General features: G+C 39.6%; 1 protein-coding gene and 1 pseudogene across 1 annotated transcript in view; both read right to left on the bottom strand.

Moving 5' to 3' along the window:
- The window catches only part of LOC107746764 (zinc-alpha-2-glycoprotein-like), a 24,357-nt gene extending 17,885 nt beyond the window's left edge, over positions 1–6,472 (bottom strand). The window contains exons 1-3 of the mRNA XM_016561058.1: positions 6,445–6,472; positions 2,105–2,353; positions 501–758 (exon numbers count right to left, since the gene is read on the bottom strand). Of these exons, the coding sequence (XP_016416544.1) occupies positions 501–758; positions 2,105–2,333 (487 nt within the window). The 5' untranslated portion in view covers positions 2,334–2,353; positions 6,445–6,472. The remainder of the gene's footprint in view (positions 1–500; positions 759–2,104; positions 2,354–6,444) is intronic.
- Positions 6,473–7,827: 1,355 nt separating this feature from the next.
- Positions 7,828–13,357, bottom strand: part of LOC107746765 (major histocompatibility complex class I-related gene protein-like) — an 8,190-nt pseudogene continuing 2,660 nt past the window's right edge.

Below are 13,357 nucleotides of genomic sequence, written 5' to 3'. Positions count from 1 at the left end.
CTAATGAAGAGATGGCGAGTCAGGATCGACAACTTCATCCTTGCGACACCGACTCAGAAAACAGTAGTTTATTAGTAAATAACTCAAATATCTCCTTACTATTTCCCCCTGTCACATTTATGGTAATTACTTTTGCCGGTGCTTTGCAGCAAGTTTAAGCTTATTGCTTGCATTTGAACGCAGAACTGTTCAGCTGCGCTGACGGCACGCACCATACATGCTGCTGCTGCTGGACACTAACCGCCGTCGAGCCGCTCTTGACAGTTGCGGTAGCACTATGAACTATGACGTGAAAATTGGCCCGAAGCCCGGCCCGAGGGGCGTAAAAAAAGTCGGGGCCCGTCAGGCCCGGGCTGAAATGCAGGGCTCTAGCTTGAAGTGTCCTCAATGGTGATGATAATGATGATAAACAACCTCTCTACCAAGACAGAATTAGAAAGAGTAAAACAAAAACAAAAACACACACAAGAGCTAATTAAAGTATGGCAATCAGAACCTACTCTTATATGTGTTGTTAAATGTGGAGATCCAGTTCATGCAGTTTGTGAGGAAATCTGTGAGGAATGGGTTTCGTCCAGTTTGATGATCCATTTTGGTTTCTATGACTTTATCCATCCACGGAAGAGGTTGGTTGTACTTATAGATAGTAAAATCCTTTCCATCGTATGCACTCTTATCAAAGGCATTCAGATTCGTCACTGTTCCATCAAGACGTTTCACCACTTCACAGCCAATTATTCTCTGGAGTACGTGAAACTCTAAAATCACACAAAATCATTATATATATATATATACACAGTTGAGGTTTACATCCCCCTTGCAGAATCTGCAAAATGTTAATTATTTTACCAAAATAAGAGGGATCATACAAAATACATGTTGTTTATTAGTTGAATTTATAAAAATGACGCCGTTCAAACGTTTACATAAGCTTGATTCTTAATACTGTGTTGTTAGCTGAATGATCCATAGCTGTGTTTTTTGTTTAGTGATAGTTGTTCATGAGTCCTTTGTTTGTCCTGAACAGTTAAACTGCCTGCTGTTCTTCAGAAAAATCCTTCAGATCCCATCAATTCTTTGGTTTTCCAGCATTTTTGTGTATTTGAACCCTTTCCAACAATGACTGTATGATTTTGAGATCCATCTTTTCACACTGACGACAACTGAGGGACTCATATGCAACTATTACAGGTTCAAACGCTCACTGATGCTTCAAGAATGAAAAACCAACTGGAACCATGTCCTGTGGTCTGATGAGACCAAGATAAACTTATTTGGTTCAGACAGTGTCAAGCGTGTGTGGCGGCAACCAGGTGAGGAGTACAAAGACAAGTGTGTCTTGCCTACAGTCAAGCATGGTGGTGGGAGTGTCATGGTCTGGGGCTGCATGAGTGCTGCCGGCACTGGGGAGCTACAGTTCATTGAGGGAACCATGAATGCCAACATGTACTGTGACATACTGAAGCAGAGCATGATCCCCTCCCTTCGGAGACTGGGCCGCAGGGCAGTATTCCAACATGATAACGACCCCAAACACACCTCCAAGACGACCACTGCCTTGCTAAAGAAGCTGAGGGTAAAGGTGATGGATTGGCCAAGCATGTCTCCAGACCTAAACCCTATTGAGCATCTGTGGGGCATCCTCAAACGGAAGGTGGAGGAGCGCACGGTCTCTAACATCCACCAGCTCCGTGATGTCGTCATGGAGGAGTGGAAGAGGACTCCATGCCCAAGAGGGTTAAGGCAGTGCTGGAAAATAATGGTGGCCACACAAAATATTGACACTTTGGGCCCAATTTGGACATTTTCACTTAGGGGTGTGCTCACTTTTGTGGCCAGCGGTTTAGATATTAATGGCTGTGTGTTGAGTTATTTTGAGGGGACAGCAAACACACACTGTTATACAAGCTGTACACTCACTACTTTACATTGTAGCAAGTGTAATTTCTTCAGTGTTGTCACATGAAAAGATATAATAAAATATTTACAAAAATGTGAGGGGTGTACTCACTTCTGTGAGATACTGTATATATATATGTTTTTTTTGTTGTTGTTTTTTTCCTTTCCTGAGCTCATATGTTAAGAGAAAAAGCACTAAACTCACCAGAACACTCTGCAGTCAATTTGCACTTTGACAGATCATATAGATCATTTAAGAACTCTTCTCTAGTTTCAGGTGGTTCTGCAGGAGCTTTGTTCCAGTCGTCTACAGTCAGATTGTCTCTTTCCCAGGCTCGTTTTTCATTACTGTAGCGAACAATCTGTTTGTCATCAGATTCAGCCTCAGCAATGAACTCAGGAAATGGACCTGCTTTGGTTAAGCCTGTATACATGTAGTGCAGGCAGTGTTTCTCTGCGGAAGATAAAAAGCACAAACCACAATAAAAGAAACCGCAAAAAGCTTTTCTTCTGCCAGCAAACATGTAAAAAATAATGTAGGGTCGCACCTGTCATTTGTAAATTCTTACTTAAACTGGAATGTAAAATCCAAACTAGAGGCGTTAGTAACTACTAGCTAGTCTGAAACTAACTCTGTACTTTATTCGGCTGCAACATTTGTTGCACTCGCAGAAAAAAAAAAGATACAAAAGCTGTCACTGTAGCCTTCGCTTTTCAAAAGGTTCATATTTGTTCTTTATTTATCCCTGAAAGTACATATTAGTACTTTAAAGGTACATTTTAGTACCTATATAGTACATTTTAGTACCCAAATGGTGCAATTTAGTAACTTTTTAAAGAGTACCGGGCCAGTGACAGCTTTTGTACCTTTTCTCTGAGAGTGTACAGTAGCCCACTAGTGCACAACAAGCAAACCAGCAGCAGAATCAAACCACATCCGAAACTTACAAAACAACGACAACGTAATAGAAACAAGCAACAACATGATGGTTTTTATCTGCAACATTCAGTAATTGTATTTGAAATAAATAAGAATCAACAAATTAATAGGCCTATATAGGCTAAAAAAAAAACATACGATTTTTTTTTATTATGATTGATTTTGCTATGCAAGCAGATGAGCGCTGTTTAGGTCAGGTTCGCGTTAAAGACAGCTAACATTTATTCACATAATGTTCTCTCTCTTAAAATGTAAATGTCAGCATTGTACTTGTCAACATTATAATATATGTCTAAAGAACTTAAGTCTGTCAGGTAAAACAAGAAGTTAATCTTCTGTTTTATTCCAACCAGTAAGCTATATAGCCTACATTATTTACGTAACTGTACAAGTCCCAAATTTGACCAGAAAACGTTGTGCTTACCTTCGTTCGAATTGCTTTGAGGAGAAATGAAAATAAAAATAATTAATAAAATTAGCCAAAACATTCTTGTCTACACACACACACACACAAAGTTTTGAACGAGAACGCATGAAATATTTCAGTCCTTTTTATTTCAGTCGCGCGCCCTGAACAGATCAACAGTGAAATGAAAGTTTATAACTTTTCTTCCAGGTGTTACTGAGCGCATCACTGCCCCTCACTGGCTGCTGATTAAATTACACTTTTGTTTTCCAGCCGTAGATTCCATCCGTATAATCAAAGTCATTGTCAACAACATCTTCTTTAAACGCTCTTTGACACAAATGACCATACAGGTTCAAACAGGCAAACAAACAAATTAATAAATAATCACGTAATACTAAAATTGCTCACCTTAGGAAAGGTGCTCTCCTCATCAATCAGAGCCAGTATGTTGAGAGGTTTAATGGCCAGCAGGTCCAGGGTTTTCTGGTTGTCATTGAAAGCGATGCGCTTCCATGAGATTCCTTCTTTACTGTACTCATCCTGCTCCAGCTTAAAGATGTGCCTCACAAAGAACTGCTGCAGGTGCTCATTGGCATAATTAATGCACAGCTGCTCAAAACTAAACAAAGAGGACAGAAGTATAGAGACATGATATTTACGACTCGAGTATGGGCCTATCATAGAACTAACTATGCATCTATCTATGTATCTATCTATCAATCATCTATCTATCTATCTATCTATCATCTATCTATCTATCTATCTATCTATCTATCCCTGAAATTATACTTAAATGCAGTACTGAAGTACAACTGCTCAAGTACTTTAAACCCCTGCTAAATAGTCGCATTAATTTATCATAAATTTTTTTAATTTAACATAATTTTTAGTTTAGACAACAGACACTTACCTGTTCTGAGGGAAATTCTCAAAGCCAAAAATGTCAAGCAGACCAGTGGACTTGCGCGTGTAATTTGGCTCATCCGTCTGGGGTTTGTGAATGGCGCTGTTTATTTTTGTGAAAATCCAAACAAACAGCCTTCCGTACATGGCCTGGCAGGGGGTAGAAAAACATTAATTCACATGTGCAACAATAATGGGAATTTATGAAGCCTGAATGTTGATTGTACTGTATATACACCATTGTTCAAAGGTTTGAGGGTCAGTAAGTTTTTTTTCTTCTTCTTCTTCTTCTGGAAAAAAACATTTGGACAGTATGGTATGAGGATGTGGGTACCTTGGCAAAAGCATCTCTGGTGTCTGTGGCCTGCTCTGAGCTGAGGGGTTTCATGACTATCTCTCTGTTTGTCATGAAGGAGCGATGGGTAAGACTCTTTTCGAGAACAGCATCATCCACCTGCAAAGTGACAGAAGTGCTGTCATCAAATACATTCATCAGCAAACGTTCGATTGCATAAATATAGCAAGCTTTTAAAAAAATTAATTGAGGATAAAGTGCTAAAAGCAGCTAAAGAACATTTCTCTGTACCTCCAGCAACTTGGCAGTGACAGAGAAATTATTGGAGGACATGACGTCACAGCTGTCCATGTTATTCATTATAGTGCCTGAAAAAGATCAGGAGCAAATCACTTAACTTTATGACATTCCTAACTACAATAACTTCTGTGTGTGGGAAGACAGTTGAAATGTTATTACTGTAATAGAAAGGTTATTGACACTAACTCTGAAAGTCGATATTGCCCATGTGGAGAATGGCAGCGAGTAATTTGAAGATTTCCCAGCAGTCCCTGTCTGAGAAAGTGAGGATCTTTAGAGCAGAATGAATCCGTCCGAACTCATCATTATCGTCCCGACCATCACAAGTCAAACAATCACCCTAAAGAACCATCGGAAGGGTCACTTATTGCACTTGTACCTGAGTCAGTGATTATCAGTATTAAAACCTGATAAAGGAATCTGAATTTAGGGAGCAGGAGTGATTTTAACACTCAATGGATATAAGACCAATAATGTTAAGATGTAATTGTGAATTTACGTTATTTGACTTAATTATGGTATACATTTAAAATAGCAGAAAAACTACAAAAATTTGGGCTAAACATTTAGCAAATACACAAGCAAAAATAAAAGCGTTACAAGTACTCTCCGCTCTAAAACATAATCAACTTGAATTGAAGCGCTCACCTCAGTCAGGTACTTGAACTGTGATGCATCACCAAGAGAGAGAGTCTTCTTATGGTCACTTTGCATCCCAGATAACATACAATAAAAAATGTGGTAGTTCCTTTCCTGAGGTGCCTAAAAATAAAAATAAATTAATTAATAATTAAATCATCTTAAAATAATTAAACTAAATTCATAAAAGAACATTTATTTACTCCATTTAATTTTTAGCTTTTAACAATTAACGTGATAAATATTAGTTAATATTATTAATTTAAGACTATTTGAAAGTAATGAAGCTCATAAAAGTGCAAAACCAGTCATAGGCTCTTGATGTTTTTTCTTAAGCACGTAAGGTGAACAATCTCAGACTAAAAGGTACAAAGCTGTCACTGTGGTGGTACCCTAAGCTACAAAAGCTAAAAAGCTATATCTTTGTATCTTATTTACCCCTAAATGGCACATATTAGTACTTTAAAGGTACATTTTAGTACCTATATAGTACATTTTAGTACCCAAATGGTGCAATTTAGTAACTTTTTAAAGAGTACCGGGCCAGTGACAGCTTTTGTACCTTTTCTCTGAGAGTGTACAGTAGCCCACTAGTGCACAACAAGCAAACCAGCAGCAGAATCAAACCACATCCGAAACTTACAAAACAACGACAACGTAATAGAAACAAGCAACAACATGATGGTTTTTATCTGCAACATTCAGTAATTGTATTTGAAATAAATAAGAATCAACAAATTAATAGGCCTATATAGGCTAAAAAAAAAACATACGATTTTTTTTTATTATGATTGATTTTGCTATGCAAGCAGATGAGCGCTGTTTAGGTCAGGTTCGCGTTAAAGACAGCTAACATTTATTCACATAATGTTCTCTCTCTTAAAATGTAAATGTCAGCATTGTACTTGTCAACATTATAATATATGTCTAAAGAACTTAAGTCTGTCAGGTAAAACAAGAAGTTAATCTTCTGTTTTATTCCAACCAGTAAGCTATATAGCCTACATTATTTACGTAACTGTACAAGTCCCAAATTTGACCAGAAAACGTTGTGCTTACCTTCGTTCGAATTGCTTTGAGGAGAAATGAAAATAAAAATAATTAATAAAATTAGCCAAAACATTCTTGTCTACACACACACACACACACACAAAGTTTTGAACGAGAACGCATGAAATATTTCAGTCCTTTTTATTTCAGTCGCGCGCCCTGAACAGATCAACAGTGAAATGAAAGTTTATAACTTTTCTTCCAGGTGTTACTGAGCGCATCACTGCCCCTCACTGGCTGCTGATTAAATTACACTTTTGTTTTCCAGCCGTAGATTCCATCCGTATAATCAAAGTCATTGTCAACAACATCTTCTTTAAACGCTCTTTGACACAAATGACCATACAGGTTCAAACAGGCAAACAAACAAATTAATAAATAATCACGTAATACTAAAATTAAAATCCTCAATTAAAACATCTAAAGTTTACTTTGGGGAAAAATAAATCTTTATTTGCTAAAACGATAAAAGATCTGATTGATTTATTGTAAAATGTGATTGTCACTGTAATTTCCCAAAAGCCATTATTGATTCTCATTACTGCGTGTCATTACCTGGATGATTCACGACTGTTTTTATGATTTGTTTTCATGATAATTCCCATGTTTGTTCTTAGCAGTCTGGTTCTGTCCACAGTTCTTCAGAAAAACCCAGCACATTCTTTTGTTTTCCAGCATCTTCGGCATATTTTAACCCTTTCCAGCAGTGACTGTATGATTTTTGAGATCCATCTTTTCACACTGATGTCAACTGAGGGACTCATACAACTATTTCAAATGGTGAAAACGTTTACTGATACTCCAGAAGGAAACACAATGCATTAAAATTCAGGAGGTGTAAACATTTGGACAAGGCAAGGCAAGTTTATTTATATAGCACATTTCATACACAATGGTAATTCAAAGTGCTTTACATAAAAGAAAAGAAAAAATATATAATCACAACAATAATACAAGGAATTTACATTTTTTTTGAAAATGATTAAAAAAATTGCCCCTAGAGTCAAGGTATGCATTCACCTTGAGAACTTCATCTTTCTGAAGTTCTGGGTGATTGGGGGATAAATTGTGCTTATTTTTCTTCTGGAAAATATGTAAGTATTTTATGTAGCTTCTGCAGGGCAGTACTAAAATAATAATAATAATAATAAGATCTTTAAATAAAAACAATTTCCAATCATCCTGTTCAAAAGTTGAATGTGCTGTGTTGCCTTGAGCATCAGTTAATGTTTGCAGCTTTTGATCATCCAGGTAACAACACACTATTTAGAATTATGAATATGTCAACTTTTGAACTGGATCTTTTGTGTAAATTCAGTTATTATTATGGTTTGTGGTCTGTATGTAAACAAACATCACCTGACTTGAACTGTACATATATTTGAAGCTCCTCTCAAATTACTTTTGTTGCAATAAACAATCCCCTTATTGCCAAAAACCTATGAATCATAAATCAAATCAAGTGTCACCAACCAACGCTAAAAAATAAAAATAAAATGGCATAGAAACAGAAACTGTCATGAACTTTTTCCTATAAACCTTCTGATGGACTAGATGTTGACAAGCTAGTGCATTCTCGCGCATACATATTTTAAAATCCAGCAACAAATGGGAACTAGAACGGCAACTGTTACTCCTGGCCACAGAGATTTTGTTTCACATTCAGGAGGTGTTCCATCTGCAGAAGGAAAAAAAAAAAAAAAAAAAAAAAATATATATATATATAGGGTAAAAACATAATAAATGCTTGTTACGTCCAAGGACGTATTTTTTTATTTTTATTTTTGTTCGTTTTCTCCCTGTTTCTCTCTCTCTATCCTTTTACTTCCCATAAACAGGAGGTAATGCCTGCCACCTGATTCCAATGATTGGTGATCTGATGTGATTGCAGGAGGAGGGGAAGCAGTGAGGAGTTAAGCAGCACCATTGCACAGCGCAAGGTGTGTGTGGAGGCTGCGTCGTGAGGCTTCTATTCTCAACCCAAAAAGCTTTATTGGTTGTTTTGGTTAATACTTTGTTGAATGATTTCTTTACAGTGTTATTGTGTTAACACTCTTGTGGTAATTGATGCCTACGACAAGAAATCTGGTTTGTTTTGGAAGTTATTATTTGTTTGTCCCTACTTATGTTATTGTTTGTTACCTATTAAACGTCCATTGTTAATTTATTGGGAATGTGTTAGTAGAGAGGTGGGTGCCATTTTCTTAATCTTGTTTTTCTCCTGTTTATGTTTTTATTCCGTCACCTGTTCCTCTAACCCTAGACTAACTGGGAACGTAACAATGCTTTTTAATCAGCATTATGCTTGAACTGAATCAAGGCACTTTTACTGTAATTGTTTGTGACCAGAAACAATAATCTATTTCAGAATGATCATGTTCCCCTGCTACAATATGAGTGATGCAGAAGCACCATTAGTGTATAAAGCTCATTCTGCCCATATTCACTTAAGACTGTGTTTGTTAATATTTACCCCATTCTACTGACACTGGTCTTCTCAGATTGCTGTGAATGACCAGACAGTCATAAGATCCTTTGAGGTTTCTGTTGATCTCCACTGGTTCTCATCTGAAAGGATCCATCCTTATTTTGTTTGATTCCAGATGATGTTTGATCCTCAAGTTGAGTTCTGTTCAATCTAATGTATATCTCGATATCTCTGGAGTAGAAACCAGTGGCCATACAGCTCAGATTCAGCTTACTGTGATCACCAGGAACTTTCCTCACAAAGATATAAACATCTGTTTTACCTGGAGCACAAAGCAGCATAAAATCATAATTCAATTAACAAAATGTAAATTTGTTTCTATTTGAAAAACTATTATATTCTTTACATTATTCACAAAATCATGTGAGTAAATGATCATAATTACATCTAAGAAGTACAGAGAAAAGACAGTATTTATGTTGATATTTACCCCATTCTACTGAGATTGGTTCTGTCAGACTGCTGTGAATGACCAGACAGTCAAAAGATCCTTTGAGGTTTCTGTTGATCTCCACACTGGTTCTCATCTGAAAGGATCCATCATCATTTGTTTAGATTCCAGGAGATGTTTGACACTCAAGTTTAGCTCCGTCCAATCTAATGTTCATCTGAATATTTCTGGGATAGAAAACAGTGGCCAGACAAGTCAGAACCAGACTACTCTCACCAGGAATTGAACATCTGGTTTACCTGGAGCACAAAGAATGAATTAAAAGAATGAATAAAAAAAAAAAAAAAAAAATTGGTTCTGTTTTATATTCTTCACACTTATTCACATATTCATGTGAGTAAATGATCATAATTACATCTAAGTATACAGAAAAGACTGCATTTATGGTGATATTTACTCCATTCTACTGAAGCTGGTTCTGTCAGGCTGCTGTGAATGACAAAACAGTCATAAGATCCTTTGTGGTTTCTGCTGATTTCCACACTGGTTCTCATCTGAAAGGTCCCATCAGCATTTGGTCTGATTCCAGAAGATGTTTGATCCTCAAGTTTATTTCTGTTCAATCTAATGTACATCTGAATATATCTCTGGGGTAGAAACCAGTGGCCAGACAAGTCAGAACCTGCTTACTTTCATCAGCAGGAGCTTTCCTTGCAAAGACATGGGAAATCTGGAGCACAAAGAAGCATAAAACCATAATAAATTAACAAATAAATATATGCACAGAAATTTATATGTAGTAAATAAATTAATGCACAGATTATGTCTCTGGTTGTGGTTTCTGTGCGGTGAAAAAAAATATCACTTTTTATGTTCCACATAAGGGTTAAGGCTAGAAGGGATAAATCTTAAACTACTGGTTATGCACACATCAATATAATGTAATTTTTGTCACACTGTACAACAGTTTTTTTCATTATTGTAAGGGGTAGGTGTAGGCATTAATAAAACAATCTAATAGGTAGAAAATTACATTTATTGTTAGCTTCCGGCCATAGCTGTATCCCTTCTAGCCACAACCCACATAAGGGAAACAACATTCGAGGATAAAATGATAAGGTTAATTAGCCCACATGAAATCAAAATTTACTATATTTATTTTGTTAGCGTACATTGCTAGTCTTAAAGTGAACAATTAATCCGTGCAAATTAATCCACTGAATAAGATTGTTTGTCTTGGTAATCTTTAACCAAAAATCCTCTATTCAATATTTGATTTCAGTTGCAAATACATCACAATACTGATATAATTCGGCAGCAACCTCCGGTTCACGTGGACTTTAAAGGCACAAGATGTAGTTTGATGACGGCGTAAATAAGCGTGAATCATCTGAGTTGTTGTCTTCAACTCCACAGCCGATGGAAAGTAATCCGACGGGACTCAGCTATTAAAGTTCCCTTTCAGTCGGTCACTCTCGACGTCACGTCGGTGACTGATGAATTGGGATCTCGCTTTGAGGGCGCTTCAGCGGTGGTCGTTCCTGTGTCGAGTGGGTTGCACACTTCAGGCTGCACTACACCCTGTTGTACTGCAAGCGGCCATCTCCTCTGTGCGTCTCAGCACCTAAAAGAGCTTTTCCCTGAAAGAGCTTATTTCTCTGAAAGAGCTTACATGGGTGCATCTTTGAAAAGATGACGGATCGTCTTTTTAAAGATGCCGTTTCACCCATCCGTTTCTGGATGCGGTCGTTACCTGGCGCCGGGTGATGGTCACGATTGCTGCCTCTCGTGTCTGGGTATTAAGCACGTTGAGACGGCTTCCGTGGACGAGTCATGCTCCCATTGCGGAAGTATGACCGTCTCGGAGCTGCGGACCAGACTCCGTTTCCTGCAAAGGGGCGGAGTGCCCGTGCCACTGCCTAGATCTAGGGTTCCCCCTGGTGGCAGCCAGGGTCGCCCCACTTCTGTCACTGGCCGGACTGGTCTTACGGTGACAGTGAGGAATTCCCCTCCGAGGGCTCCTCCATCCGCCGTCTTTTTAAAGATGCCGTTTCACCCGTGCGTTTCTGGATGCGGTCGTTACCTGGCGCCGGGTGATGGTCACGATTGCTGCCTCACGTGTCTGGGCATTAAACACGCTGAGGTGGCGTTCGTGGATGAATCATGTTCCCATTGCGGGAAGATGACCAATTCGGAGCTGCGGGCCAGGCTCCGTTTCCTCCAGGGGGGCGGAACTCCGTTGCCTCTGTCGCGATCTAGTGTTCGTCCTGGCGGCAGCCAGGCGAGGATTACTTCGGGCAGTAGCATGGGCGGTCTGAGGGCTCGAGTGGAAACCTCCACCGCCTCCCGAGCCCTCGAGGTTGGACGATTGGTTTCTCGGGGTGGCCCATGCTGGTTCTCAGCACCCCTCGGCTGCACAGAAGCAGACTGAGGTGATTCATCACACCCTGCCCCGGCGGGCAGCTGCTGCCTCCATCCGTCCGCCGCTTGCAGCGCCCCAGCCTGCTCGAGCTGGGCGTAGGCAGGCCACCCCGCCCATCCAGGCCCCCGTCAAACCTGGCAGTAAGCGGAAGAGCAAGCGGCCCTGAGACGGGCGACCCAGAGATGGAGGGATCTGCTCTTCGGGAGATAGTGAACACACCACTCCCTCCCCCGGAGGAGGGCCGGGTGGAGAATCTTTTGTTTCGTTTTGCCCCGCCTCGGCCTCACGGTCGATGGCACCCAAATTCTCGACAAAAGAGCAGTTTTCTCTATTTCTGGGTCCCAGGAGAGCGCGGGGAGTCGCAGACGGACCAACACCAGACCACACTCATCCTTCTCTGTCGCCAGCAACGGGCGGTTCGAGAGCGTCAACAAAGGCCCTACTCATGCACCCTCTGCCAAACTGTGGAACCAGATAACCGTTGCACTGCACACTCAGACCTCTCTTCGGTCCACCGACGAGCCGCCCGAGTTCGGTCCCTGCGTTCTACCTCGCTGCCCCACTGCGGGTATGGCAGTGGTAGCATGATGGGAAACGACTGACTGACGACACAGCTTAATGCTCATTGGTTCAGGCAACCGTGATGTTGCCTTCTCTTCTAAAATGTTTTCATCTGTTTTATTCATGTTTTAAAATGTTTTCATCTGATTTCATGTGATTATGTATTTAAATTATGCATGAGTATTTTCAAACACGATGACAGTGCGATCTCTGTGTGAGATATGTGATTGTTGTCATATTTCTATAAAAATCTAAAATACATGTTTGTATTACAGTAAAAACGGATGATAAATACACTTTTCGTATGGAATTAAATAGCAATTGAGTATCTTGTTCATCATATTTATTTTCATATAAAGCAACAGAACTGAAATTATATCATGTTTATCACCAGCACAGCTCAGCTATGAGTGTGAATAACGTGATATCTGCCTTTGATCTCGTTGGTATCTGCTCCACTTCGAGAGGTCAGAACTGTCCGTCTTGACTGCGCTTATTTCACTCCTCCCCTCACTGCAGCCGCCTACTCTCTAAGTGGATTATGGTTTCTGCGCTGATGACAACTTTATATCTTCAAGACTTAAATCCTCGTATGCACATCACTGCCTGTTACTGTATTTGGGTGCTTAGTTGCAAAACTTAATTGTAAACTTTTCAGATCATGATTATGATGTTTTAACTGACTGAAGTTATAATTACTGACTTTAGATATTTGAATGTGTACTTTCATCCCGGCCCGGGACGATAGGGCGTAAAAGAACCGATGAACTGGTTTTTTGAACCGGTTCATTGAAACAAAAGGCTTGTTTGAGATGAGCAAAATCTGCGCAGAACCGATCACCGGTGATCACCGCGAGATGCATGCCGGTTAGAAAAGTGTCCGAGTTACATCCGACTTGCTCTGATGTCGCTGATGTCTGCAAAAAAACTCTCGCGACGGCGAGGCGGCTGTGTCGGATTGTGCAGTCGAGCGCAGTTGCTCTCCACCGACTGCGCTGACCAAAAGCATGATGGGAAACGACTGACTGACGACACAGCTTAATGCTCATTGGTTCAGACA

The sequence above is a fragment of the Sinocyclocheilus rhinocerous genome, unplaced genomic scaffold (assembly GCF_001515625.1).
Source record: "Sinocyclocheilus rhinocerous isolate Xijiao unplaced genomic scaffold, SAMN03320098_v1.1 scaffold4184, whole genome shotgun sequence".
In the NCBI taxonomy this organism is placed as follows: domain Eukaryota; kingdom Metazoa; phylum Chordata; class Actinopteri; order Cypriniformes; family Cyprinidae; genus Sinocyclocheilus; species Sinocyclocheilus rhinocerous.
The sequence above is the reverse complement of the archived record's forward strand: the minus strand, read 5'-3'. Positions and strand labels throughout refer to the sequence as shown.